Source organism: Equus quagga, chromosome 7 (assembly GCF_021613505.1).
Source record: "Equus quagga isolate Etosha38 chromosome 7, UCLA_HA_Equagga_1.0, whole genome shotgun sequence".
Lineage (NCBI taxonomy): Eukaryota > Metazoa > Chordata > Mammalia > Perissodactyla > Equidae > Equus > Equus quagga.
In genome coordinates this window covers 38,679,911-38,706,972 of record NC_060273.1, presented here as the reverse complement: position 1 = coordinate 38,706,972, position 27,062 = coordinate 38,679,911, and the positions used below count along the sequence as shown (strand labels likewise).

General features: G+C 47.1%; 1 protein-coding gene across 1 annotated transcript in view; it reads right to left on the bottom strand.

Moving 5' to 3' along the window:
* The window catches only part of CUX1 (cut like homeobox 1), a 339,593-nt gene that overhangs the window by 127,526 nt on the left and 185,005 nt on the right, over window positions 1-27,062 (bottom strand). The window contains exons 4-5 of the mRNA XM_046667235.1: window positions 21,744-21,822; window positions 1,258-1,395 (exon numbers count right to left, since the gene is read on the bottom strand). Coding sequence (XP_046523191.1) covers window positions 1,258-1,395; window positions 21,744-21,822 — 217 coding nt within the window. The remainder of the gene's footprint in view (window positions 1-1,257; window positions 1,396-21,743; window positions 21,823-27,062) is intronic.

The window sequence follows — 27,062 nt, the reverse complement described above, 5'->3', positions numbered from 1 at the left end:
GAAGGAAAATCCAAAGGACAGTCCTTGGGGTAGGTGCAGCGACAACGTCCGTGTGGTCCGTAAATGCACAGACTGACGGGTTATCTTTCACCGGAGCACGTGGCCCATTCTGACAAAAAATAACTCTTGCTGGGGGAGGCCACCCATCTCTCACCCGGACCCCAGCATGGGAAGTCCGACACCTCACTTCCAAGCAAGGACAGAGCAGCGCCTCCAAGTCTCAAAGGCTCGCCGTTCCCTGTGGCGCCAGATCGAGGTGGGGTCTCAGCTGTCTCCCCAGCCCATTCCCCTGAGGAAGGCCCTCAGGACCACTCAGGCCTGAACCTTCCAGCTTCCCATCAGCCTCTTCCTGGACCCTTCCCCCGGACAAGCCTTGACTGCAAGCCTGTCCCCAATGGTCTCAAGGCCTGAGAACACTCTTCACAATCGTCACCAGTGAACTCTTTATCCAGGCCCGGGAGCATATGAAACGGGAAGCCACCCAGAGGGAGTCACCCAAACAGCCTGCCTTTCCTTTCTAGCTCCTTCCTCACCGACACCCCTAAACAAAAACAAATGGGTGAATTTCTCCCTGGATTTGGCTGGAAAACCAACAGCTGTGGTCAGATGGGGTTATGATTTCTCCTCAAGACGAGGAAGCCACAGGCTCCCAGACTCTGAACACATCTGGATGTTCGGTGTAGCAGAGGTTTCTTTGTTCCTCCCCGACAGGAAAAGCCAGGCAGCCTCTGCCCTCTCTGCTGGGCTGGCGGCTGGGCCGCTGCACCAAGGGGCTGTTTTCCATAATGAGTAGGTGACGCTGACAAGGAAACAGTGGTGCTCAAGCATGCAGACTCGAAGGATGCGTCTCCAGCCTTAATGTATCGGCAGCAATTATTAAATGACTGACTGAACGTGGCCCTTTGATCATAAGCTGGCGCCCTGACAGGTGTCACCCGCAGGCAACGCATCCGTCCTTTAAAAGGTAGATCTTATCACATGCTGATCCAGGAAGAATTTTAAAAGCATCCTGACCCGTCCCGTCGGAGGGCAATAAAATCCTATGTAGTTACATGTGCAGAGGAAAGCTTTACTTCTAAACAGCGAAGCATTATTATTATCTCTCTTTAAAGGCTCCGAGTCTTGCCCCACCCCGACTTTATGACGTATACGACAATTAGAGCTAGTCCCAACAGTGTGGCGAAGGCAATTAAAAAAAAAGAAAAGAAAGGAGACAAAAAGGAAAAGAGAAAAGCGCCGAGCACGTCTTCCACCAACCTTGATTCTTCACTTCGGCAAATTCCTTGTTGTATTCTTCAAGAGTTTCCCTAAGTTTCTGGTTCTCTGTTTCAATGTCGTGCAGCCGCTGCACTTTGACCTGGAGCTGCTGCCCCAGCTCCAGAGCTGGCACGGGATCTGCAAGAGAGGAAAGCACAAGTCACCCCACTGTGGACACAGACGAGCCACCCTCAGGGTCACACGGAGAGCTGGGGCAGGTCTCCTGGGCGCCCGGGAGGTCCGTCTCCAGCAGGTCCCCCGGGGCTGCCACCACTTGCCAGAAGCTGGGGCCCCTATGGCCTCACCGCCTCCTGCAAGAGCCCCCGGGAGCCCCATGTTTGGCTGGGGCCTTCTCTGTGGCCTACAAAGGATGTGTACACAGATGACAGTGAGGACATGGCACAGAGACCCACTCCAGGATCCTGAACACATGAAAGTGGGGTGGGAATGGCTGTGGTTCCCTGGGTTTGTCCACTGCTCTGGCGTGCTGTGACACCTTAGATTTGATAGAAAGAGAGATACAGGGGGTGGGGGCGGGAGCAAGGCGAGAAGACCTGGGAAAATCAACCATGACCCTAGCGCCCCACTGGGAGGGTGTGCAGGAGGCGCTCACGAGCTTTAATCTGTTTTCAACAATTCTATGCTGTCGGAAAGAACCCCTGACACCCGGAGAGCGTCAGGCAGTCCTAAGACACTTTTTCAGACATTTTCTCATTTGAGCCCCACAACAACCCTGGGAGGGGGTGTGAGATGCGATCACGTTCCTTTCACAGAGGTGGGACTGAAGCTCAGGGAAGCCGAGCGCCTTGCCCAAGGGCAGTGAGTGGGCAGAGAGCGCGTGAACCCAAGTCTGTTAATTCCAAGTGACCATTCTTCCAACAGGGAAGGTCCCTGAAGGAGCGGAGGAAACAAACATGGGCTTTCTGAGAAGCCACTCTACTTAGGACATGATCCCCTGCCATCGGGAGCCTCCTTTAGAGCCAGGGCTCAGCAGTTGGTGATCTGAAGACTGGAGGACCCTAGGTTTCTGCCCTTCCCCAGAGGCACAGCTGGTGACTAGCCTGCTGTGACCCATCCTAGGCCAGCGAGCCAGCCAGTCAGGAGGGCACCGCCCTCCTGATTATAGTCGAAAGGGCAGGAGAGGGCATCCGGGCCAGTAAGATGAGGTCTGGTGGTTAATTCAATGTACAATCTGCCATCAGATTTACTTACAAAAAATTGAATTTTAACCTAAAATTAGAGATTGCAGACATGGATTTACAGTGCTAACTGTTGGCCTTTGCCATCAATTACCATTAATTCAGCACAAAATGGAGAGACATTAAATGTTTCCCTGGCGTCAACTGCATCTGTATTTTTTCTTCTGCTGCCTATGAGGCACTTATAATCCACCTGCCGGGCACCAGGGGAGCACTTCCTCTGGAATTCTCAGGCTTTGTCAGAGGAGAAGAATACCCAAGTCCACTGGGCTTAGAAAAGATTACGGAAGATATTCCTGGCATGGAGGCCAGCATCACTGGGGAGATGGCTGTAAAGATTTAGTCTCTGGTTGAGGAATGCTAAACACCAAGCCAGTGGATCAACAAGGGTATATATTCAAGAGCTCACTTAATTTTCAGATACCGGAGTCATTAATTTTTCAGACCACCCCTGGTTCCTGGAAACGAGGGCTTGATCCACTGTGCCTCTGTTGGCGAGTCCACCAGGAGCCAGGAACTCTTTGAGATGCCAACGTCTTTGTAGAGTTTATAAAAGGCAGGCACTGGGATACATCCAGCCCAGCGGCACCAGACCTGCCCGTGGGGTTTAACACCAACACTGTCCATCATGTGAAACCCTTGGCTGTCGGGCGTTTATTCTCTGTGTATATACACTTTATGAGTATATCCCTTTCTCGCTTGTGGCTTTTCATTATTATTTTAATCAGCATTAAAATATTTATATTTAATTAGATTTCAAAAGCTATTTCGGGGAGACGGTTCCTTGTAAGTAGGAGTAGTAATAACACTAAAGACTGAATTCCTCAGAACATTCCAGGTGCAGTTTTTTTTTCTTTTTAATTTCAGCATCTTTCCAGGGTACCTTCCCACCCCCCACCCTTTCACTCCTCCGCCCACGGCCTCACGCTGGGAAAATGGCGTGAAGGACATAAACAGCATGCCCATGGCCCCACTTCATATAGAACTACAACTTGAACTTGAAACAGAGGTCACGGACGGACTGAGAAGAACGCTGCACTTGTATAAAATTCTATTAACGTCCACTCATGGAGACTTTCTGGCACAATTGCCAGCACAAATTATATTTTTAAAGAGCTCAGCTAGTATAGTGCCCTCTATCCCTAAAATTTCTGCCGACGACTTTCCCAGTCCGTTCCTTTTAAAAGGCCAGGACCCGCTACGTCTGCTTCGAATGAAAAATAGCTTCCCTCGCTCGATTCAGCAAGGAATTCAGTGACATATAAAAGTAACATACACATTATCAAGTGAATGGTAACTAGACCTTTAGACAAATTTTCAAAGCATTATATTGTGAATGAAAATTCTGGCAATCTCATCATTATTCATTATGGCATGTATATTTAATTTAACACGATTAAAGGTTAATGCTAAGTAGCAAAACTGGTCACAGGATAAAGAATGAACTGAATGTTCAAACGTCTCTATGCATTAAACTTCAAACTTTACTACAGTACAGCTGAATGCCTAAACGCCGACAGCATCTGAACATTGTTTTGGATTATGTAAAAGGCATTGCTAAAGTACCTCTTAGGCTTAATTTTTATTACTTGTATTAAAGGAACAGCTAATTACCGCATGACAGTATAATGACTCCAGCATGTTTGGGCTGGAGACCAAAACAATGAATTTCGGCACGCCAAACCCCAACCTGAACGTTAATCTAGGCGAAATCATAGCTTTTTGTCTCGTTAATGATTTCCAATGCCATTTAAACCCCACACAAGTATTGTTAGGTCTTATTCTGAACGTCACAAGCCTCCGATCTCAGCAGCTCAATTAGGGAATTGTCTCGGGGAGGCAAGAGGACACACCCATACGTGGAACAGGAAGACACAAATCCTGCAAGCTCCGTCTGCCCAGCCTCCTCCACGTCAACATGCATCCACCCAACGGGACAGACTTGCAATGTGTTTGACAACCATCTAACAGGTAATTCCTCAAACACTCTTTGAGGCACTATATGGCCCATTATGCAACACAACACTCAAAGAACATAATTACAACAAACAAATAATACCGTCATCTGCATTTATTCAGCATCTTCTCCCAAGCCCATGTAACATTATCTCATTAATTCCAGCCATCACGGTCAGAGGTCGGCGGAGAGGGTTCTGCAATGCGTCACGCGCTGGCATCTCACCCAGGGACAGGGACAGGGGGAGGAGAGAAGATGGCCAGGCAAACAGGTATGCAAAATTTTAATTAAGATTTGTGCTTCCTGAACCAGCAGCCAACCAGATTATACTGTCTCTTCAAGTACTAATTTAACAAGTATTTCCTAAGCATCCGTCTGCTCTGGGCAAGGCCTGGGTGAGGCACTGGGACGGACACCAGCCAAGACGGCCGGGACCAGCCTCGCGGTAGGGATAGAGCATGTTCACAAATACACAAATAACAAAGGTAAAGCAAGAAGGGCCATCCCGAAGCAGAGGAGTGGGACATCACTCCCAGACAGAGAAGTGGGAAAAGGAGATTTTTTTTTCCCAAAGAAGAGACTGAATTTAGACCCGTGGAGTGGGTGGGGCAGTCTGTCCACGTGGAAGATGCAACACGCAGGGGAGCAAGGAGCAGGGAAGTGCCCAGCATGCCCAAAAGAACAGTTCAGTCTGACTGCTGGGGCCCCTGTACACGTTCTATGGCATCAGGACCATTTTAGGTGCCAGGAGGACACGGTGGCGAAGACGACAATCCTTGCTCTCAAAGACTTGATGTTCTAGCGAAGTGGGGGATCCAACAAAAAGCAAAGCCCAACAAAACAGAATCCTTTCAGGTGCTGGCAAGATGAAGAGAGGAAAGAGGGTGTGGAGAATGGGGAATGGGTCCTGGACACAGACGGGCAGGGAGGGACTCTTGGAGGAGGTGACAGTGGGATTCAGACCTGTGAAAACACACTCTTGGCAGAGAGAACAGCAGTGCAAAGGTCCAGCCATGGGTGTGACCTGGCATACTCAAGACACAGAGCAAAGTTAGTGAGGCTGCTGTGAAGGGAAGGGAGAGCGGCAACGGACAAGTGGTTAGAGAGGGAGGCCTGTGCTCAATGATTTAAAGAAAAATATGAACACAATCAAGGAGAGAAAGGACGATATAAAGAAGAATCAAATGAATTCTAGAGCTGAAGATACAATGTCTGAGGTGTCGGGTTAGTACAGCAGGTAGTGTGTCAGTCTCATAAAAACAGTATCTGAAATGAGCCAGAGCCTGAGTTTGGATTCAGTTCTCCTCCCGATGGGAAAACCATCAATGAAAAGGACTCTCGCAAGATGAGCCGCTGGGGCACGAGAAGAAAACTGTAGTACTTTGACCACAAAAAGGTTTGTTGGTTTTCCAGTGGCAAAATATGTAAGAGTTTTAAGCTTAGAGATGAATTACACAATTTTCTTTGAAAAAGCTAAGTGTTCCAAATTAGCTGCCCTGTTCTATGATGGCAGACGGCTATCAGTAATACACTGCCTGGCAGGCATTTTTGAAGAAAATAAATACGTAACCTATGTCTTTGAAGTAAATGTGATGCTTTAATACTTAGTGGGAAGAAAACTACTTCTCAAAAGAAACTCATGCTATAGTGACAGCAGTCTACAAATGCATATTTAGAAATGTTCCCATCATCATATAAACTTATAGGGAAAGATAACATCCTCTGTAAAACATCTCAATGCCTCACATCATGGGAGGAGTGCAGCACAATGATTTAAATGTGGGTCAGACTGCCTGTGTTTGAATCCCAACTCTGCCACTTACTGGTTGTGCAACTTTGGACAAGTTACTTATTTTCTCTGTATCTTAGTTTCTTCATCTATAAATCAGGCATAATGACTGTGCCTATACCATGAGATTTTCATGAGGATTAACTAAGATAATATCTGCATATCTTAGAAAATTGCCAGGCACAGAGTCAACACTCAATAAATGTCACCTGTTACTAACCAACTCAAACCTGATTAAATATTTGCCAAAAGAAGTTTCAAACCATTTGTTTATAAAATAAAAAATACAGTATCTTCTGCCTAGTTATCAAGAAAAGTTGAATATCAGAGAAAATAAAAATTTACTAGTTGAATTTCAACAAACACCTTCTTAAAATTGGTACACAGGTTTCAAAAAAATGAATCATATTTTCATAAAGATAGTCAATAATGCACTGCTTTGGTTTGGATCTATGTAACTTTGTGAGTTATCTTTTCCTGACATTTATGACAGCCATTAAACCAAGAGAAAATTAACAAAACCTGGAGACTTCCACTTCTGGCCACGACAATTAGCTGGTACTGGACTTGACCTCTAGCCATGAAAAACTAGACTATTAGGCAGACTACATGAAACAACCATTGCAGATATTGGACAACCAGCAGAGCAGGACTTAATCCCCAAGAGAAGGGAAACAAGTGAGATGAGTCCTCTGACCACTCTGACTTTCTGCCAGGAAGCACTTTCTGGATTGCAGCACAAGGAAGGGGGAACCGAAGCAGAGCATGATGTCTTCCTGGGTGGAAAAGACAGAGATCAGAAGATTGGGAGGCCGGGGCAGCTGGAATGTGTAGGGCAGAGCACTGGAAAGGAAGGGGATATGCAGAGAAAGAGCTAGAGAAATCTGCAGTGGAGCAGAGTCTGTTGCTAAAAGCTAAGGTGCAGCCGCATAGGGTGAAACTCCACAAGGCTGGGCAAAGAATTATATGGAAAGTCTAAGTGAGCAACTCCCAGAGTTCACAGAGGGTTGGGAGACTTCTGAGTTGCACCTGGCCAGAGAGGAGAGACTTGCTGAATAGCCAGGACATTCAGTAGAGACATTAGAAGGGCCATATCAGAGTGGAGGGCTAAAGGAACCCTAAAGTAAAGGCGACGCCAGACTCACTCCCAAAAGCTTAAAAACTAGCCTCAGAATGATCGAGCTGATCTGCAAGTAATTTAACTGCCTGCCCAAACAAACTTAACACTCTTAAGAAAGACAACGAAATCCAGATAGTTAAAAATTACAATGCCCACCATCCAACCAAAAATTACTAGACACGCAAAGAAGCAGGATAATCAGGAAAAAAAAATCAGTTAATAAATACAGAATCAGAAATGACAAAGAATGACGGATTAGTTAACAAAGATGAAAACAGCTATTGTAAGCATGCTCAAGGATTTAAAGAAAAATATGAGCATGATAAGGAGAGAAATGGAAGATATAAAGAAGAAAATGGAATTCTGGAGCTTAAAATGCAATGTCTAAAATGAAAAAATTCCCTAGATTGGCTTAAGAGCAGATTAGACACTGCAAAAGAGAAAAGATCAGTGAATTCAAAGCCACAGTCATAGAAAGTGTCTAAATTGAAGCATGGAGAGAAGAGACTGGAAAAGTTACCAAAACCTCAGCCACCTGTGAAACACTATCAGGCAACGCAACATACATGGCCCAGGAAGGGGAGGGGCATATTTAAAAAACAGTGGTGAAATTTTTCAAATTTGGCAAAAGCTACAAACCTAAAAATCGAAGAAACTCAACAAACTTCAAGCAGGATAAATACAAAGAACACCAATAAATATAACCAAATTGCTGAAAAGAATAATAATAAAAAAAATCTTAACACCAGAGAAGAGAAGACTCATTATCTACAGGAGAAGAAAGATAAGACTGACCAGAGACCTCCTGTCAGAAATAAGTAGGTCAGTTCTGAGAAAGAAAAAACAAAAATTGCTAACATATAGTTTCATACCCAGCAAAAAATATCTTTCAAAAATGAGGCCAAGGTAGACATTTTTTTGTTTCAAATGAACAAGAGCTGGTAGAATTCATTGCCAGCATTCCTACACTATGAAAACTGTTAACGGACGCGATAGGCTGAGCGACAATGAAGCCAGACGGAAACCTGGATCTACACAAAGAAATAAACACCACCGGAAATGGTAAATATATGGGTAAAAATAAAATACTATTTTTCTAATTTTTAATTTTCTTAAAAGACACTTGACTATTTAAAAGCAAAAATGGTAACAACATGTTGTACAGTTATAACACAGGTAGAAGTAAAATGAATAACAGAAGGAGGAAGAAAATGAAAGCGTATGTAAGATTCTTATATGTGAAGTGATGTAAGATTATTTGAAGCTACAGTGAGATAAATTAAAGATGCTTACTGTAAACTTTAAAGTAACCACTAAGAAAATAAGACATAGAATTATAGCTAATAAGACAATTGGGGAGATAAAACAAGATCATAAAAAATGGTCAAAAGAAAGCAGGGAAAATACAATAAAAAACAGGTAAGACAAGCAGAAAACAAACAGTAAGAGAACAGACTTAAAACCCAACTTTAGCCATAATTACATCAAATGTAAAAGATCTAACATTCCTCTTAAAAGGCAGATTGTCAGACTGGATAAGAAAGAAAGTCATGGCTGTTTACAAGAGATGCTTAAACATAATGATAAAGACAGGTTAACAGCAAAAGGATAGAAAAATATAACATGAGAACACTAATTGAAAGAAAGCTGGAGTGCCTATGTTAAAATCAGACAAAAGAAACTTTAGGACAAGGAACATGGCCAGGAATAAAGAAGATCACTATATAAACTTAAAATAATCAAATCTCTGAGAAGATATAACTAAAGAGATATATATGCCAAAACATGGCTTCAAAAAACATGCATCAAAAACTGACAGACCTGAAAGGAGAAAAAGAAAAATTCACAATAATAAAGATTTCAAAACTCCATTCTTGCTAATTGATAGTAGAGTTAGATAGAAAATCAGTACAGATACAAAAGACTTGAATAACACTATCAACCAACTTGACCTGACTGACACTTACAGAGCGCTCCATTCAGCAATTACAGAATACGTGTTCTCTTCAAGCACACACGGAACACTCATCAAGACAGAACATACCCTGGTCCATAAAACAAGTCCTGAAAAGTTTAAAAGAACAGAAATCATGTAAAGCACGTGTTCTGACCACAATGGAATACATTAGTGACCTAAGCCTCCACTTTAAGAAACTTGAAAAAGAGCATATTAAACTCCAAGTAAGTAGAAGTTAGCAAATCACAAGAAGAGAAAGCAATAAAACTGAAAACAGGGCAAAAAGAGAAAAAGCAATGCAAATAAAAGCTGGTTCTTAAAAAAAATCATTAAAATTGATAAGCTTCTAGGCCAGATTGATCAAGAAAAGAAGAAAAAGAATTTATAAATTCCGAGATCAAGAATGAAAAAAGGGACATCACGACACATCCTACAGATATTTAACAGATAATGAAATATTATGAACACTGTGGCAAAAATTTTGATAATTTATATGAAATGGATCATTCCTTGAAAAATTACCAAACTGACTCAAGAAGAAATAAAAAATCTTAGTAGCCCTATATCTGTTAAAGAAATTAAATTTGTAACTAAAAACCTTGCAACAAAGAAAATCTCAGCTCTTGATGGCTTCACGGGTGAACTAGAGAAGTTTTAAGGAAGAAATAATAGCAAGCTTACACAAACTCTTTCAGCAGAGAGAGGAAGGGGGAGCATGTCTCCACTCTTGATCTCCACTCTATGAGACCAGCGCTACCTTGATACCAAAACCCAACAATGACATTAAAGGGGAAAAACCCAGCAAAAAGCTATCGTCCTATATTCCTTATGAACTTAAAATGCAAAAGTCCGTAGTAAAATATTAGGAAATGGAATCCTGCAAGTTCTAAAAAGCATAATACATCATAACCAAGTAAGATTTATTCTAGGAATGCAAGATTGCTTTAACATTCGAAAATCAATCAAACTATTTCAACATATTAAGAGAATAAAGGAGAAAAATCATACAACATCTCAACAGATGCAGAAAAAATCTGACAAAATTCAATACCAATTCACAACAAAAACTCTCAGCAAACTAGGAATAGAAGGGAATTTCCTTGACCTTATAAAGAATATCTACAAAAAACCCAACAGCTAACATCATGCTTAATGGTGAAAGCCCGGAACACTTTTCCCTAGTGTTGGGACCAACGTAAGGATGTCTGCTTTCTCCTCTTCTATTTAACATTGTACCAGAGGTCCTAGTCCTGCAAAAAAAGCAAGAAAAACAAACATGTGGGGCTGGCCTTGTGGCCAAGTGGTTAAGTTCGCGCGCTCCACTTCGGTCACCCAGGGTTTTGCCAGTTCGGATCCTGGGCGCAGACATGGCACCGCTCATCAGGCCATGCTGAGGCGGCGTCCCACATAGCACAACCAGAGGGACCTACAACTAGAATATACAACTACGTACTGGGCGGTTTGAGGGGGAAGAAGAAAAAAAGACTGGCAACAGATCTTTAAAAAAAAAGAAAGAAATATACAGCATTACAGACTGGAAATCAATATGGATATAGAAAACTTGAACAACAGTATCAACCAACTTGATCTAACTTACATTTATAAAACATTCCATTCAACAAACTATAAAGTACACAATCTTTTCAAGGGTACATGGAATATTCAAGATACAACATCCTGGGGAAGCTACAAAAAACCTTCTAGAACTAATAGATGAGTTTTAAAAGGTCATAAATATAACATTATTACATGAAAATTAATGGCATTTCTATACAAAAGCAACTAACAATTGGAAAGGAAAATTACAAAGGAAACATCATTTACTATAGCATCCAAAAACATGACATACTTAGGGATAAACTGAACACAACATGTGCCAGGCTTGTACACTGAAAACTACAAACATTGCGGAGGGAAATGAAAGAAGACGTCAACACATACACCACGCTTGGACTGGAAGGCTCGGCAGCGTTACAGGTGTCAATGCTCCTCGAGCTGATCCACAGATACAGTGGAATCCTGCTCCAAATCCTGGAAGGCTTGTTTGTAAAAACCGATCAGCTAAATCTAAAATCAGTATAGAAACTCAACTGGCAAAACCAATTTTGAAAAAGAAGACCAAAGATAAAGGACTTATATCATCTAATTTCAAGACTGACTATAAAGCTACGGTAATCAAGATGGTGTGATATTAAATAAGGATAGCCATACAGATCAAGGAAATAAGAGGGTCTAGGAAAAAAATCTCACACATATATGTATCATCCACTGATTTTCAATGAACCTTGACCCTCTTTCATACCCTACGTGAAAATTAACTCAAAATGCATCATAAGCTTAAAGGTAAGGGATAAAACTATACAACTTCACTAAAAACACACGAGAAAAAATTGATGACCTTGAGTTAGGCAATAAATTTCTCAAAACAGAAAAAGCAAGAACCAAAAAAAGAAAAACATAATAAATTAGAACGCATTAAAATAAAAAACTTTTACTTTTCAAATGGTAACTGGGAGAAAATATTTACAAGACATATATCTGACAAAGGACTTATATCTACAATACTTTAAAAATTTACAACAATAGTAAGACAAACAACCTGCTAAAAAAAAAACGGGCAAACGATTTCAACAGCCACTTTATAAGTGAAGATCTCTAAGTGACCAAAAGCACATGAAAAAATATCTAGCATCATTAGTCACCAGGAAAACGCAAATTAGAATCACAATGAAATCTGCTATACACCCACTAGGAAGTCTAAAACTGAAAAGATGGACCATGCCAAGTGACGGAGAGGACACGGAGCAACTGCACTCTCACGTGTTCCTTGTGGGGGACAAAAGGACACAAACATTTTGAAACTCAGTTTAACAGTTTGTTATCAAGCTAAACACGCACCTCCCCTATGCCCCAGCAATACTAGCCCTAGGAGTTGACCTATGAGACATGCAAACCTGTGTCCTCATGACAACTATCCGTGATGCTTACAGCAGGTTTACCCGTAGCAGCCACACACTGGAAACAATCCACCTGTCCACTAACAGGGGGCCGGGTAAGCAGACCGCTGTGCATCCATCCAGTGGAGCCCACCCAGCCATGAGAGGGTACTGAGACTACGGTGACAGCAACACCCAAACACCGGGCTGAGTGAAGGAAGCCGGACACACGAGAATGGAGGGCACACCCACTGGCTCCATTTACGTGAAACTCCAGAAATGACGACTCTAACCCAGCTCGACAGAAAGCGGATCCGTGGTGGCTGGGGTCTGGGATCATAGGGAACTTTTGAGGCAACAGAAACGTTCTGTATCTTGATTGTGAGGCTGGCCATATGATCAAACTGCACACTTAAATGGGTACATTTTATCCTATATGAATTATGCCTCAAACAAGTTGATTCCAAAATGTAAGTTTTTTTAAAAGATTTTACTTTTCCTTTTTCTCCCCAAAGGCCCCTGGTACATAGTTGTATATTTTGACTTTGGGTCCTTCTAGTTGTGGCACGTGGGACGCCACCTCAGCATGGCTTGATGAGCGGTGCCATGTCCGCGCCCAGGATCTGAACCGGCGAAACCCTGGGTGGCTGAAGCGGAGTGTGCGAACTTAACCACTCGGCCACGGGGCCAGCCCCTAAAATCTAATTTTATAGTGAGCAAAAAGCTTTTGTACCCCTAATAAAATATAAATTTTAAGTCCTTTTTACTCTTCATCACATCCTTTTAGTTCTATTCTTAGTATATGATTTACAATGTATTTAATACTCTGCTGTAATTACACATTTAAATAAGTAAATAAATAATAAGAATACATTAAGGGTGCAAATTCAAGATTTTTACTGTTGGGGTAGATGACTAATAGCAGCTTGGAGACCACGGCCTCAGACCCGTGTGGCTGCTGTCAAGGATGGACGGGGGGCTGAATGAAGGTGGTGAGCCCAGCGAGCAGGGGAAGGGGGCTTGGACGAGGGAGGTGGTGGGCGACGCCTTGAGCAGTCGAATTTGGGACACATTCTGGAGCTGGTCAATAGGGCTTCCTGACAGACTGGCTATAGGTGTGAGGGAAAGAAAGGACTTCAGGCTGACCCCCGCATTCGTGGCCTAAGCAGTGGCATGAATGGTGACACCATGCACCTCTCTGGGAGGGCTTGGGGGAAACCAGCCCTTCTCTGTGGTCACGTGGAGTTTGAGAGCCCAACGGACATCAGAAGTCACCGAGGGAGAGAATGTAAACGGAGAAAAGAGACAGGCTAAGAACAGGGTCCCGGGGGACTCCCACACTGAGAGGAAGGCCAGGGAGGCCTGTGAAGGAAGAGTGTAAGCGGCTAACAGGTGGGCTCAGCGGGCGGAATTGACTCAGAGGAGCTTTGCCGGGATGGGGAGTAGAGAGTTGGCCAGTGGCTGGAAGGCGTCTTCTTCTTCTGATCACATGTATTTTCCCAGCAAAACATGAGATGTGTAGCAGTCAGGACAGAAAGAAGGCACGAAACAGGACAGGTATGGGCCAGAGTGGGAACGAGGGTGGGGCCGGCTATGCAGTTTAGACCTCAGGTAACTAACTTGCTCTGGCCCTCCAGGGACCCTGGCACATTTCGTGTCGGACGCCCTGGGTCACTGGGAAGGACGCGTTGCTGTGCCCCGATAAAGCCCAACGGTCTCGGTGCAGGGGAGTTCTGGAAGACGGAGAGGACAGTGCCGAAGGTCACAGAGAGCTACACAGGCTGCAGAGCAGGGCTTCCAATTCCGTGGGGGCCACAGTGCGCCGGGGAACGGGGACAGGGTTCTGGGGCCTGCAGGGAGGTAAGTCGTGAGGCCTGAAAAGACGGACCTCACTAAACCGGAGCACACGTTTGCCCCGAAAGCCCTGCGGGCAACGGCGTCCCCTGCCACCCGCCAGAGGATGAGCGTGCCCCTTGTGAGTGCCATCCCTGTGATGACATCACGGCGTGGCAGCCGCTGCTTTTCGCCAGGGCACTCTAGGCTAATGTAATCATACGATTACATAATTAACCCAGCTGTCTCATTAAGAAAATCAACTGGAATTCAGGGCATAATTAGTCATACAGCAATTAGCATGCTGATGAGCAACTGATGAAAAGCTGTCTAGATATCAAGTGTGCCAGGACCACCCCAGTCACAGCGAGGGGGGAAGGAGGCGACACACCACCCCACACAGTGAACCACGGAGTCCCCAAGTCCCTCGGAGCGAGTGCCCGCACCCGAGCCGTGTGAGGACAGGAACGCAGAGGGACGGTCCTGAAGAGGGCAGGCATGTGTGCGAACTCCCCTGTTGTCAGGCTGCTTCCTTTAAAATGTTTATGGCTAACTGCTCAGCCTGCAAACACTGGGGACGTGAAATGGGGAGCTGTCAGGCCCCAAGTTTGTTGTAAGCTGTTCACGGAGGGTGGAGAAGCTGCTTCCTTGGCCAGCATGCAGTGTTGGGCAGAGCATCACTGTCCCTCGTCCTTTTGTCCCCAACGCTGGACCAGCTCCGGTCCCGCAGCCCAGGAGGGAGACGGGAGAGCATCTGCAACCCACAGGCTTCACCCCACGCTGCAGCCCCAGGGCCCTTTCCGTCCCGTTACGGTGCTGGTGGTTGACTCTTACGTGTGAAACACAAGGTTTGATGCCAGTAAACTGAAAATGTGTCTGGGGACCCTGTGATCTCCGGCTCCTGAGGCTGCAGAGTTCTCTCTGGAGGGGCCATGGGCACTGGCTCCGTGGCCAACGCCAGGAGACCCAGAACACAAGGACTGGAGCAGCCTTACGGGATCCGGCGGGAGCGGCCACACTTCCACAGCCTTCAAAAAAGCCCCCGACTAGCACATGGACTGAAACCTCAGTATCAGAAGCAACTGGGTATTTCTAACTAATCCTAAGGTCTTGTCACCTTTTCCCAGGAGTCTTGCTATGGGATCCCTGAGCGGGCGGCTGATAGGGAAGAAGTTAGAAGAACGGAAGGAATGGTGTTTTCTAATTTTAACCGACAGCGTGGCCTTGCTTGAAACTAGTGTGAGGGGCAAAGGCCCAGATTAGTGTTCTATTCTTACAGAGGGGCATTAACAAGCAGTTCTCAAAAACGACGACGTTCCACTTTATTTCTGGATCTTCCAATGCTGGGCCAGGGGGGATATTCACAGGAGAGGAAGTTTTCCTAAGTCCAAATCAAACCCCCTCAGGGGCACCAGGGAGTAGGGGCATTTTGGAGTGGGTTCTCAACTAGTTCTCTCCCAGGATTCATGAAAACTAAGACTTTCTGCACACAACTGCAGGGCAGTCATCCTAGGGAAATAAAGTGAGAGAAGTCAGTCACGAAACACTGAGTTCTAGCAGGGTTTCATGAGTCAATGAATATTTTATGTCACTGATAATGTGCTTCCTAAGATTTAAATCTTAAAATAAACCCTTCCAGGCACTGTCTTTGTGTTTGTGTCTGCTGGACCTAAACCACATCTTAGCAAGGAGTGAAAGATGATTCTTTTTGGGTTTTTTTTGGTGAGGAAGATTGGCTCTAAGCTAGTATCTGTTGCCAATCTTTCTCTTTTTTGCTTGAGGAAGATTGGCCCTGAGCTACTATCTGTGCCAATCTTCCTCTGTTTTGTATGTGGGACACTGCCACATCATGGCTTGACGAGCAGTGTGTAGGTCTGTGCCTGGGATCCGAATGCACAAACCCTGTGTGCCAAAGCAGAGTGTACAAACTTAATCACTATGTTACCGGGCTGGTCCCAAAAGATGCTTCTTTTAAGGGGGCCACAGCCAGAGGCAAGGAGGCAACGAGAACTTGCAAAGAGGTTCTTCCAATGAACTCTGCAGCCAAAGCAGAGAAGTTCTGTGACACCAACCACAGGTGGTGGCTCCACCGACTTTCTCTCTTTTCCTCATTTCTAGGAACTTTAAAAAAATACCATTAACCAAGAGGCTTCTGGGACAGAGAAGTCACAGTCATATTTTACACAAATTGATAAATGTCCATCGACTATTGCTTAAGTTCTTATCTGTAATCCATTAACAAGGGGTATTCAGAAACTAAGGTCACAAGTTGAGTATTTTACTGATTTTTGCCTTTCCCCCGATTATAGAGATAAATACAGGATCAGTGTAAAAAATCTGAGAAAGTACCAAAAAGCAAGAGCAAGTCACCCACGCAAGGTTAATTACTGGCAGATTATGCATACCATCAAAATTTTGCTCAGAACACAGTAAAATTCCAGCTACACAAAAGCCTTTAAGAGGCCATTCCAGGATATTCCTAGCTATCAGAGAGGGTCACATTTTAAGAGTGGAGACATTTTTTTCTTGTTTCATTACAGTAAGGGATGAAGTCCACCTACTTTGCCTGTTTAGTCAAGGAAGACCTTCTGGAAGCTACTGTGTGGGCTCTCAGCACCTACATGGGAGAGCAGGGGCCAAGGCTCCCGGTGGACCGCAGGGAGTGCGGCCGAGGGGATGAGAGAATATGGCTCTTTAAAGAGTATACCTTGAGTTTTTTCTTGCACACCTGGGGTTACTGTTGCTGACAGAGAGTCATGGAACTCTGCTCTCACCACGAATATGGGTTCCAGTGCAAAAGGAGGCTGGCCTCCCAATTAGGGAGCTTGCCGGAGAGGAACTCCTTGTCCGGTGGCGGGGTGGGGGGGGGTCCTTGCTCACGTGTCCTTATCAAGTCATGATGTTGGCAGACGGGCACAGTGCCTTTCCTCACGCAGCTAATCATTAGCAACTTAATAAATATAAATCTCAATTAGAGATGTAGAATAAAAAAATTTACATATTTGCAAATTTAAGATAATTCCTGTATGTTGACCATACACATTATGATCTAAAATTTGTCCAGGATAAAACAGACAGATGAAGCCACATAAATTAATGACATAAAATTCTAACTTGCTTATGAATCTAAATGTCAACTACTCTCCTACAGCTATGACGTTGACAGCAGAGGCAAGGGCCATTTTCAACCAGGACAACAATTAGAGACGATCAAGAATTAGGAAGAGGACGCTAGTTCTCCAGACTTTTTGTTGGTCTTCCTTTTAATCTTGTATCCAGATGCAACCATGGCAACAAGGACTGTTATCGAGAGATGAAGGAACTGACGTGCGGTAAGTGAGGCCTGGGCTAGAGCTGTCCTAGTCGCCTTCTCCCACACCTGTTCTACCTCCTACCAACAGCTGAAATTTGCCATTTCTCTCCAACTTCACTCACTGCCCCAGGGTGGCCGCCTCTGAGCTTGCCCACTCCTTCCTGATCTACACTGTCATGCCCAAAGGGCTCTGCCTTCGAAGCACTCATCACCCCCAAACTCATTACTTGTGCAATTCCTTTTTAATGCCCGTGTTCCCACCAGACTCTACCGTCCATGAGAACAGGCAGCCACCCGGCAGATCTGCTCCCTGCTCTCTCCCTGGGGCTCAGCATGGTTCCCGAGACGCAGCGAGGGGAGGTGCCACGGCGCTGAGGAGTCACCCCCAGGACACGAGGACCACAGCAGTGCGGAAGGACAGCATGCTCTGCCAAAGCAAGCAGGATATTTCCAATCAAAGGGATCCTAAAATACTCTCAAAATTGACTAGGGACTGAGCAGTGATCTGACGGCAAATGAGAAAGAATGTAAACGAGGGGTCTTAACTCTTAACTCTTTGGAGGACTCATCAGGACGACTGTGCATTTAAATGTCTATTTAGGGTCTTTAACATGAAGGAGCTTTTGGAAGGAGAAACCACATCATTTGGGATGTTGGATGTGGCAGACGACAAGACGGAGGAGCCGTCACACCACTGCAGGAGATGAACGGTTGGGGCGGAGGGGGACGCCACGCTCGGCTGTGTGTGTAAAGCCTGGGATGCCAGCAGGAGAGCTGCTGAACCAAACCCAGATTCTGGACGTCAGCACTGGCCATGAAACCCAAGGCCTTCCAGGTTTGATGAACCCCGACTGCTAAGTGTCATAGAAGCGTCCATGCAGGCAGATAAATCTTCATAGTGACACCAAAGCAAAAGGGGAGTTCAGAGCGCTATTCAGCTGCAACAACGCAGTGAAAGATACATCCCGTTCTCTCACAATTTAGGCTCTTCGAATGCCGCAGAGCACTCTCCCTCAACGGAAAGTGTCCGTCTCAGGAGCAGGGTTCAATGTGAACAACTGAAGACTGAGACCAGAGAACCTCAGAGAGCATTCTGCAGAAATAATTCCATCTTCTAATTTATTCACTCACTCAACAAATATTTAGGGAGTTTCTGCTATGTGGCAGCCACCGGGGTAGACGCCAGGGACATCATTAGGGATGAGACTGCATTGTCTCTCTGCCTGGCCAGGTAGGCAAATCGCCGAGCACCAAGCGGTTCTGAGAGAGGCAGACATGGGTGCTTGGTGCGGGGTGTGTGCGTGAGAAGGGCACCCCAAAGCCGGCCCAGGCGTCAGGATGTGGTGTCTCCAACAGCCAATCTGGAGGGGCAGGAGGAGACGGGTGAGAAGGGGCCTGGCCTGCCAGCAGAGCAGCAAACGGGCCAGAGGGAGGCAACCCTGTAAACACCAAGACTCATGTCCTGACACTGTAGACATGAGAGAGGAGGCAGAAGCTGGGATGGAACCGAGAACATTCTGGAAGCAGAATGCCCAAGACTCGGTGACCCAGTGCTGTGGAGTGAGCAGGTGAGTACAAGGTGGTGCTGCTTACCAAGAGAAGGAACTCAGGAAGAAGGCGGTTTCCTTGGGGCACAGTGGTGGTTTTGGGGTGCCCATCAGTCACCCCGGGGGGATGTCCAGGAGGCCGCTGGGTATGCAAGCTGATACTCAGGAGTGAGAAATGGACCAAGCTTTCGGAGCCCCTAGCTTGACCCTTCGTGAATTCTGCCGCAGAGGACTCTGGGGTGGCTCTGGGTCAGCAGACTTGTGGGGTCACGCAACATGTCACACCTGTGGTATGCCAGGCCTTGCTCCAGGTGCTGGGCGAAGAGCGATAAAGCACAGCTGCCCTCAAGGAGCCGTCACTCCAGTAGGACCAGCAGGTAAGACACAAGAAAACACACAAATACAAGACTTCCAGATGGGGCGGTGGGTGGGGGTGGTTCGGTCAGGTCTCTCTGCCAGTCTCCGAGGCCGATGGGACTCTGGCTCTGCCTCTTCCTGCGGTCCCGGGGCTGGGCCACATGGCACACAGCCGAAATACCTGTTCCATTATTCCCAAGAGCTCACTCCACTTTTCCGAGATGGCGTGAGTCGCTGTTTCTCGCAACTAGAAGAACTTAACGCACCCACCAATGTTTCTGGGTTTGGCTGGACTGAAGCCTTAAGCACGCAGACAGTTACGGCCCCCCCGAGGCCCCCCACTGTGTGAGTGACTGTCAGTAAATGCAACGCTATTGACCAGACCCTTCCTGTAAGCCTCGGCCGCAGGATTACTTCATCTGAGCAATAAGCAAACTTCAAAACACAGGTAGAGTGCTCCGAGCTCCACGCCTGCTTTTCAAGTACCCTGCTGGATCTGGCAGACCACAGCATTTGTAAGAAAGAAATGTGTGGGAGGCGGGTAAAAGCGATCTACATGGCATGCAGACATACTTTGACTGACTTTTATTATCACAGAGAACATCAAACACTATTTGCTCCCACTATCATAAATTGCAAATGCAAACTTTAATTCTCCAGGCAAAAAGGATAATTATGAACACTACCAATATGGGAAAAATGCTTATGGTATAATATTAAGTGAAAAGAGTAGAATATAAATATATTTTCATGTTATGATCAAAATTCTTTAAATGTGATATATCTACATGAATAAGGCCTACTCAGGCAAAAAGGAACGTTGATGAGAAAAACGCTCTTGTCTTTTTCGACAGGAAATGGCGATGGAAAATTATGGCAGAAAAAGAAACCCACCAACTTGTTAACGTGGCTGCCCAGTTGAGACACTTCACTAAGGGAAACCAGGTACGAATTGGGCTTTTCAAAAAGAGAGTGCAGGTTATTTAGAAAACAGTAGCTAAAGGCTCTCTAGGTCTCGGGCAAAGATGAAATAAGACAGCCGCCTTTCAACTACGTCACCAACACCAAACTGGCATCTGCACAGGAAAATGCCACTGGGCCCACCAAGCTGCCAGGGCCTGAGAAACGGTGCACCCTGGGCATCAAGTGCTCCACTGGCTGTGAAGGACCCCCTCATGAGCCTCGGTCTGAGGCCGCAGGGAAGCCCTAGGCGGTTACAAACTCTTGCAGAGAATCAAAAGGCTACAATTTGGAACTAAGATAAGCTGGATAAACTCCTCTGACAGTGAAAGTCTAGAAAAAAGAAAACCATTCTCCATCCCCAGGCTGTTCCCCCAGGCTATTCCACTTTACAGATGAGAAGACTGAGGTCCAGAGAGGAAAAGGAATGTGACCAAGAGGCCTTACAAGGCCCTGGACCTCTCTGCTCCCTGTCCGAGGTGCTTTCTGCTGCCCCTTGCTTGGGGGTGACCTCTATTAACCCCAGCTCCCAGAAGGGAAAAGCAAAGCCCACAGTGGGCTCTGGTGGACCTCAATTAGAACATAAGCTCAGGTATAAAGGAGACCGCTTGTGCTTCGCTTTGTGAAAGTAGTTCTAATAATGTCAGTGATGTGCAGAGGATTACTGACAAAGACAAGCGTGCAACTCCAGTGGGAGGGCGTGCGGTGGTAGTAATTCGGTTTCCTTGGTCAGCAGAGGAAAAAGTTCAAATGACTTTCCTAATTTTCTGATCTGAGTCTTTCCAAGAAGGAGCTGGGACATGTGATCGCGTCCATCACCTCCCCACGGATTCTAGGTGAGGGGAACACCCGGGAACAGGGGACCAATGGGACCAATGGGCTCAAGGCCCTCTAAATTCCGTCTCACTTTCTAAAATGAGGATAAGGAATGGGAAGGCATCATTGCTCCGAATGCTGAGCTAGCATTGCTAAATTTTAACTCTAGCTCTTTTCAAAGAAGAAGCAACTCACATCCTTGCTTGTAGCTATTGGGGTTACCACTTGCCCTTGGCCATAACTCTTAAGGGAAAGACTTGGCCAGAGGGCACTGATGCCCTGCATGACCTGGGCGGGGAGTGGGCATTCCAAGGGCCTATTAGGGCTGCTCCTGAACGCGGGAATCGGTCAGCTCAGACCGTGAACATCCTCAGCGTCCGCACAGCACACACACAGGTTCCACTGCTTCTCTGTGAATCGGGCAGCATTTTATACCAAAGCCAAAGGGAGCCCCACAGAGTTGAGTTTCTGCGTTTACAAAGGCACCAACTGGAGGTTCCATGATCACTGTAGCAAATGTGCATCTTATTTCCACACCCACCCAAGGTCTGGGTTTTGGAGAATTCCCCTACTGGAACTCCCTGGTTCCCCAGGGCAGTTGTCATTGATGGTGCAACTCCCTTAGGAAAGACAAGACGAGCCTGAAGCCCACGCCCGCCCCAGATGCCACGCCCACCGGTGGGCTGTCGGTGCAGCGCTTACCTGGAACGTCAATCAGTCTCTTGTAGACATTCAAGAAGGCTGCCTCGGCTTCTTTGCTTCTTTTACTCAGTGCATCAATCTGAAAGGGGACGGAGGAAAGGAAAGAAAAACACAGGGCTCAGAATTTGTCATTAAAAATCGTTACACACCTAGCGAGTTCCCATGGCAAATGCAAATCTGATTCCTCCCTGGAGGAGCCAGACAACCGGGCCTTCAAGCTCAGAGAGTAAGAGCCTGCAACCTCACGAAGGGGAGACAGTCCCCACAGGCCCGGTTCTGAGGGTACACGAGGCAGCAGAGGCGCTTCGAGGGTCCGAAGCCTTCACCACACTCAGCGCCACTGCCCATCGAGTGGGGGCTTTCCCACATTTTCCACAGAGAAGCCGCCCGGCATGCCCTTCCCGGTCTCTTTCCTTCTTCTGTGAGCATTTTCTAAGAGCTGCCTGTGTGCCAGACGCTGGGCTGGAGGCGGGGGCAGAGAGGGGCAGCCCCCGGCCCCAGGAGCTCGTGGGCCAGGAGGGGAAACAGGTACGTTCCATCAACAAGTGACGGAGGCCCAGCTGGGAAGGTGCTAGGTGAGCAGAGCCATGGGGACACGGAAAGGGACAGGAAGCACGAAAGCATGTGACCTTTGAGGGGAGTCCTCAGGAATAGCTCACCAGCGTGGGAGGTGAGACACTGCATGGAAGGGGAAGGACACATTTCCACACCAGAGCAAAGTTCTTAAACCTGGGGGCATCTCATAGATCCTCTTCAAGAAGTTTGTGAAAGCCAGGGACTCTCCTCCTAGACAGACACACACACACACACACACACACACACGGTCATGCACTCTACTTTAGGACACTCACATGTCCGCCTGTGTTCTGTCCATGGAATTGGGATTAAGAACCCATGGATGGGGCTGTAACACACCAGGGAATAAGGGGCGTCCGCTGGAGCGGGAACACGGATACATGGGGAGGAGCGGTGGGTGATGAGACTGGACAGCTGAGTGGGTCAGATCACGAAGAGCCATGAGAGCTCATGGAGGAGGAGGATGTTGATCACCTGGGAATGAGTCAGGAGGAAGGAGGGCAGGAGCGGGCAGAAAGGAGGTGGCCATTCAGAGGTTGCCGCCGTCGCCCAGGCAAGAAATGTGCGGGGCAGCGGCGGTGGGCATGGAGGAGAAGAGGCCAATCAGAGAAATTAGGGTCCATCTGAGTTGATGTGGAGCACAGGGGAGCAAGGCGGGTCAAGGACGGTGCCCAGGTTTCTAGCTGAGGTGGCGGGCGGGTTTCTGTGACGGCAGCCAGGATAAGTTTGTTTGGTGAACCAAGTCGGTGGGGCTAGCTTCCCTCCAGTGTAAAGTCCACTCATCGGAGACAGTGATGTGTGAAACTCCCAGGCACAGGGACATGCGTCCGAGGAGCCTCTGACTGCGGGACGGGCTCAGTACACACTCTGAGCACACAACACACTTGCTGAGACAGCAGATCACTTTTTACACCCGAAGTGTGCAAGATGCTACATGCGCGAAGTTCATATTGACTCCGGAAAAGGACACTAAATTATATATTCCTTCTGTCCCCGCATGGAATTATACTCTCCGTCTCCAATGTTATTAAAGAGGCGAAAGGATGTGGTTTAATTACAGGGCCTCTCACCTGAGCCATCCCACCATCTGTGAAGGGCTGAGAGCAGTCACCTGACTGAGGACAGGAAGGCCCCGGGGAGGGGGACACAGGGCTGGCGGGGCCAGGTCTTGGGAATCCTGGGCAGAGCACACAAGGGCCACACAAGCATCTCCAACTTCTAACAACTGTGCTCCGAAGTTCCTATCAGAAGTCAGCTGTCTGGAACTCACATTTCTTGCCCCCATAAAATACAGCTGTGATTTAGGTGTTGGGGATGTTTTCAGAATAACCCACAAGGACTACTTAAATAGAGCAAGACAGTTCTCTCTTTATTTTTAAAGAAAATGTTTCCCCCCTCTGATTATTAGCAATTCATGCTCATTGTATAATTAGAAAAATATCAAAAATATAGAGGAGAAAATGAAAATCCTAACTCTGCCATTCACTGGTGGAAGTCATCTTTGTCTGGCCTGTATTTCCGGTCATTTTTTCTGAGATAAGAAAGATATCTAGTTGAATGAAATACAGGCATAAAGCGAACTAGAGCCAGAGAGCTGACCGGAGGCTGTCCAGGGCTGCGGGGGGAGGACAGAGGTTTGGAGGACGATGACCAAGGGGTGCAGGCTTTCTTTTTGGGGTGATGAGATGTTCTATAACTGACTGTGGTGATGGTTGCACAACTTTGTAAATATAGTAAAAGTCAACGAACTGTAGACTTTAAATGGGTGAATTATATGGTATGTGAATTATACTTCAATCAAGCTGTTAAAAACATGGTGTATTTGAAAGCAAACCATATGTACAATTTTGTATTGTGCTTTCTTTCACTCACATATCATAAATCTTTTTCATTTCTTACAAAACTTGGAAAACGTCTTAATAGTACTATTTCAACAGTACCAAGCCACCACATATATAGACGTTTTGAGTAAAAATGGCATTGGAGTGGCCTCCCCTCATGTCTGGAACACCCGTTGCGTTCTGGGTCTTTCTGTCACCTCCTGAGAGCAGCGTGCCTGTGGGAGCAGGGTCTCTGCCCAGAGAGGAGGACAGATGCCAGGGCTGCTCTCTGAACCTCTGGACCCTCAGAGGCTTCTCCACCCGGCTCAGGATCTGCCTGGGGAGGGTCCCTTGTTGACTGAGTGTACAGGGTGGCTGCCTCTGAGGTGGGCAAAGGACGGGACCTGGAAGGATCCTGAAACGCTGTGCTCTCTCATCCTGTCTGGGTTGTTGATGCGGATGAGGGGTGGGGCTGGTAAGCTACACAGCACACTCAGGGACTGTCATGGGTTGAACTGTGTTCCCCGAAGATGTCGAAGTCCTAATCCCCAATACCTGTGAATGTGACCTAATTTGGAAATAGGGTCTTTGCACATGATCAAGTTAAAATGAGATCACTACGGTGGGCCCTAGCCCAGTAAGACTGTGTCCATATAAAAAGGGGAAATTTGGACCCAGAGACAGTCATGCACACGGGGAGATAGCCATACGATCACGAAGGCAGAGATTAGGGTGACGTGTCTATGAGCCATGGAGCACCAAAGACTGCCAACCAACTCCCAGAAGCTGGGGAGAGCGGCCTGGGACGGATTCTCCCTCGGAGCCGTGAGAAAGAACCCGCTCTGCTCGCACCTCGAGCTGGGACTCCCGGTCTCCAGGACGCTGAGGATCAAACGCCTGTTGTTGGGCCGCTCAGCGTGCGGCGCTGTTACAGCAGCTCCAGCAGATACAGGGCTGTGATTCTGAGCCCTCTTCCTGGCCTCTTTTCCACAAGTGCAAGAGAATTAAAACCCAGGCCTGAGAGAACAGGGTCAGGCCAATGAGTTTAATTAATTCATTAAGCAACTGGACTACGAGGTTTCTTAAGAGAGATGACGAGTCCTCCACGTGTGGCTGAGCTTCCACTTGGTGACGTCTCCCCAGCCCCCTTATAAACAGATTTCCAAACCTGGAAGGACTTGTTGATTCTGGAAATTCTGACACTTTCCATGCTCGTCCACTCTTTTGACTCCCCATACTATGGCCACCGGCCTCATCCGAGACCAGGCCTCGGAGCCTGAGTTTTGGTCTACGCTCTGCAGCTCCATCTTTTCTGCGATGGGCTGTCCCTGCTGCCTGGGACTTTCTATCGCCATGTGGTCACTTTCTTGACCACTCTTCGTGGCACTGCTGCCCACTGAAGACCTATTCATGCTTCAGGACCCAGGCAGGCTCCACTGCCCCCGGCCTGCACGGGCAGGGTGCCCTCTGGCTGGCAGGGCTCTGAGCTTGGAGGGCGGTTAGATGACCTCACGCGGGTAAAGCGTTCAGCGTCTGGCACAGGGAGGGTTACCTGACAGTGACTCTCATGTGCTAGAGCTTTCCTCCAGGTGTCAAAGCAGCTACAGCCCGGGAAGCAGGGTCCTGTCTGTCCCCCCTACCATTCTGTGAATGAGGGAGGAAAGACAGTGTCCCCTCATTCTCATGCCCTTCACTCTCCACGCCTGTCTGCGAAGGTGCTCTGCGGGCCTCTGAGATGGCAGCCAGGCTGGGCGCAGCGGCCCTCACACGAGGGGAAGAGATGGGTCTCAGGGCAGGATGGTTCAAAGTAGGATCCCAGGTTAGATGTTCTGGCTATTTACGTGCAAGATGGCCTTAGGTAGAGATTCCGCCTGCCGTCCCCACCCTTAAAAGCCTCTGCGGAAGGGCAAGGACAGAGGTTCCAGTGATGGTGGCACTGGGGCAGATCAGGAGAAAAGCTCTGATTGTACTCCGGCCCTGGCCCCAGGGAAAACCTGTTCTGCTCCAGGAATCAGCCTCACCTCCGGCCACGCCTCACGCTCCAGACACACCCGGCTACTCCCTGTTCCCTGAATACACGAGCAATTTCCACGCAGCCTGGAAGGCGCCTCTTGGAATGTTCCTCTGATCCTCGAGGCTCAGCTGACCCATCTCCCGGGGCGGGCGGCCACTCCCATCCCCATATGGGACTGGCCCAAAACGCCAGGACCGCAGAAAGACTCCCTCAGGAGATCCTGAATTCCTTGAAAGCCACACTATGCTTCTGTGGCAACCGCTTTTCCTGCCAACGTTGCACACAGTAGGTGTTCACTACGTGTTTATTGCGTGAATGAAAATCTACCAAAACTGGTCAACTGATCCGCAGAAGTGAGCAAATGCTTAAGTATCCAGTTTTAAATCTTTATGAAAAGGCTTAATATGTAAAGAGCTCTTTGTTTGAAGCATTTGCTTCATGTGTTGATAATGACGACAACTACTTGGCCGGAGCCTGCGCACTGGAAGCATCTTTTCCGGCTGCACACATGGGAGCGGAGCGTGCTCTCTCCTGCAGTGAGCTGTGAGCCTCTCTAGCAAGATGCCCACGGCCTTCCTGCCAAGTTTCCTGGACCCAATGGGTATCCTTTCAGCAGCATCACTTTTATAATGCTGAATTCGTTCTTCTGTAATAATTACATTTAAAGATAAAGGTCTATAGAAAGGTATTTTATTCTAAATCTCAGTCAATCAATATTTGCTTACAGTAGTATAAGAACTCAGAGTCCAGGTTTGGAGATCAAGTTCATGGAAATCATCTGCGAGACCCCTGAGATTTGGAACGGGTGAGAAGGTGCCCCGCCATCTGGGTGCCTGCAGGGTTGCGCTGCAGGGTTTGGGAGTCACGTGGTGCATCGAGTTATTGCTCCCAATCGCTGTCCATGCTCCC